General features: G+C 53.0%; 1 protein-coding gene across 2 annotated transcripts in view; it reads left to right on the top strand.

Moving 5' to 3' along the window:
- The first annotated feature begins 1,428 nt into the window (after positions 1-1,428).
- The window catches only part of LOC112119269 (ubiquitin carboxyl-terminal hydrolase 12-like), a 54,219-nt gene continuing 53,881 nt past the window's right edge, over positions 1,429-1,766 (top strand). For both annotated transcript variants that reach the window (XM_024217867.2, XM_024217868.2), the window contains exon 1: positions 1,429-1,550. In XM_024217867.2, the coding sequence (XP_024073635.1) occupies positions 1,503-1,550 (48 nt within the window). In that variant the 5' untranslated portion in view covers positions 1,429-1,502. The remainder of the gene's footprint in view (positions 1,551-1,766) is intronic.

Genomic DNA, 1,766 nt, shown 5'->3' with positions numbered 1-1,766 from the left:
GGAAAATGCAACGTGTATGAGGGAAAATAGCTGCAGGCAAACAACCCAAACAGAGCTGAAGCCTGTGGGCCTCATAAAAAAGATTGTGCCTTGGAAGCTGAACTGCCCTCCTATCCATAGAGGTGTTTCCATACGGTCAGAGTTGAGACACAGGTAAGGGGCAGTCTGTATTGTCACTTCCCATGCAGTACCTGTTCTGCAACTAGACACAGGGCTTCAGTCTTTGGTATTATTAACCAGCACCTTTCAACCGAACTACACATGTAGCTAATAAAAAGTTATCAGATTATTTCTAGGTTTGATAAACCATTCTACATAAAACTTAACTTTCCAGATAAACTCAGGCAACCTTTCTATTAATCTGTATATTTATGTATTTTTAAACAAAAATAAGAATTTGTTCCTGGTATGCAATGTGCCATCAGGCAAAGCTGCAATAGCATTCACTGATTTTTCCCATTGAACAATGACCATTGTGATCACTCGCAGAACTATGCGCTAAAATAATCCATTTTGTGGTTCTGCTTAGATAGATAAACATGCTGCAGAAGGGCATAAAGTTACTTAATGCAAAACCACTGTCAGGCTTCTTTATCAAATCTATCTCTACAATCCAATTTGGTGGTGGTCTGGTCTCTTGTCCAGAATACAGAAAAAAAATCCTAATAAAGAAATTTTCATAAGGTCTTTCATGTCCCCTCTTAGTTTCATGATGAAAAATGTCCACCCCATGAGGTGTGGATATGTAGCCTCTCCTTATAATTATGCATAGCTGTAAACTCGCAGTCTCTCTCTCTACATTTGTTCAATGCACAGCTCAATAGGTTGATCCTGAAGGGGACCTCTGGGCACTACCCCAGAACAATTAATAAATATTAACAACACTTCACTCTTCTTGAGTACCTTCTGCCCATGGATCTCAAAGTGCTTCACAAAGATTAATAATATCTCGCATCACCTTCTTGTGAGGTAGGTATTTTTTACAGATGGGGAAACTGAGGCACAGCAGGCTAAGTGACTCAGGCCACTAAAGAGCTGTAGCAGGGGCGCTTCCCATGTGGCAGGAAGGCGCTCTAACTGGTGGGTGCAGCCCGGGCCTCAGGAGCAAAGCCGGGGTCTCCTAACTCCCGTCCCTGTGCCTTGGCTCCAGGCCGCTCCTGTGGCGGTTCCCCTGCTGGCTCGGCTGCCCCGCGAGGCGGGACCCCGGGGACAGGAGCACTGCAGGGAGGCGGTGGGCTGGTCCCACGCTCCAAGCCAAGGGGTGACCTCCGGGCGGGGGGGCGGCCGGAAGGGACCTGAGGGAGGGTGGGCGGGCCTTCCTGGCAGGGCAGCGGGGGCACCCGGCACCATTTCGCTGCAGCACCGGCCGCGCCCGGACCCCTTTGGCTGTTGCGCCACCTGCGGCTCTGGCTGCCGCTGTCAGTTGGGTGGCTGGGTCCCAACATGGCGTCGGCGGCCGCGGGGGCGGCTGCGGGGTTCGGGTCCGGGTCCGGGTCGGGCGGATGGAAATACTGATGACGGTCCGGAGACTCGCCTCCATCTGTACCATGGTGAGTGCGGGGCCGGGGCGGCGGCTGGGGGTGGTGTGGGGGCCCCCGGAGACCCCTCCAGGGCTCCTCTCCCCAAGTGGCAGGAGATTCATGTCCGCCAGGGCCCCCGGTCTGGGGCGGTGGGGTCCTTCCTCCCATAGCCGCCACCTCCCTGGGGGCTAAGAGATCCCTTCCCCAGGGCTCCTGCCTGGTGTAATGGGGCCCTTCCTTCTGGAG

This window comes from Terrapene carolina, unplaced genomic scaffold, assembly GCF_002925995.2.
Source record: "Terrapene carolina triunguis isolate 2854851 unplaced genomic scaffold, T_m_triunguis-2.0 Scaffold131, whole genome shotgun sequence".
NCBI lineage: Eukaryota > Metazoa > Chordata > Testudines > Emydidae > Terrapene > Terrapene triunguis.
This window is presented reverse-complemented; position numbering and strand designations above follow the sequence as displayed.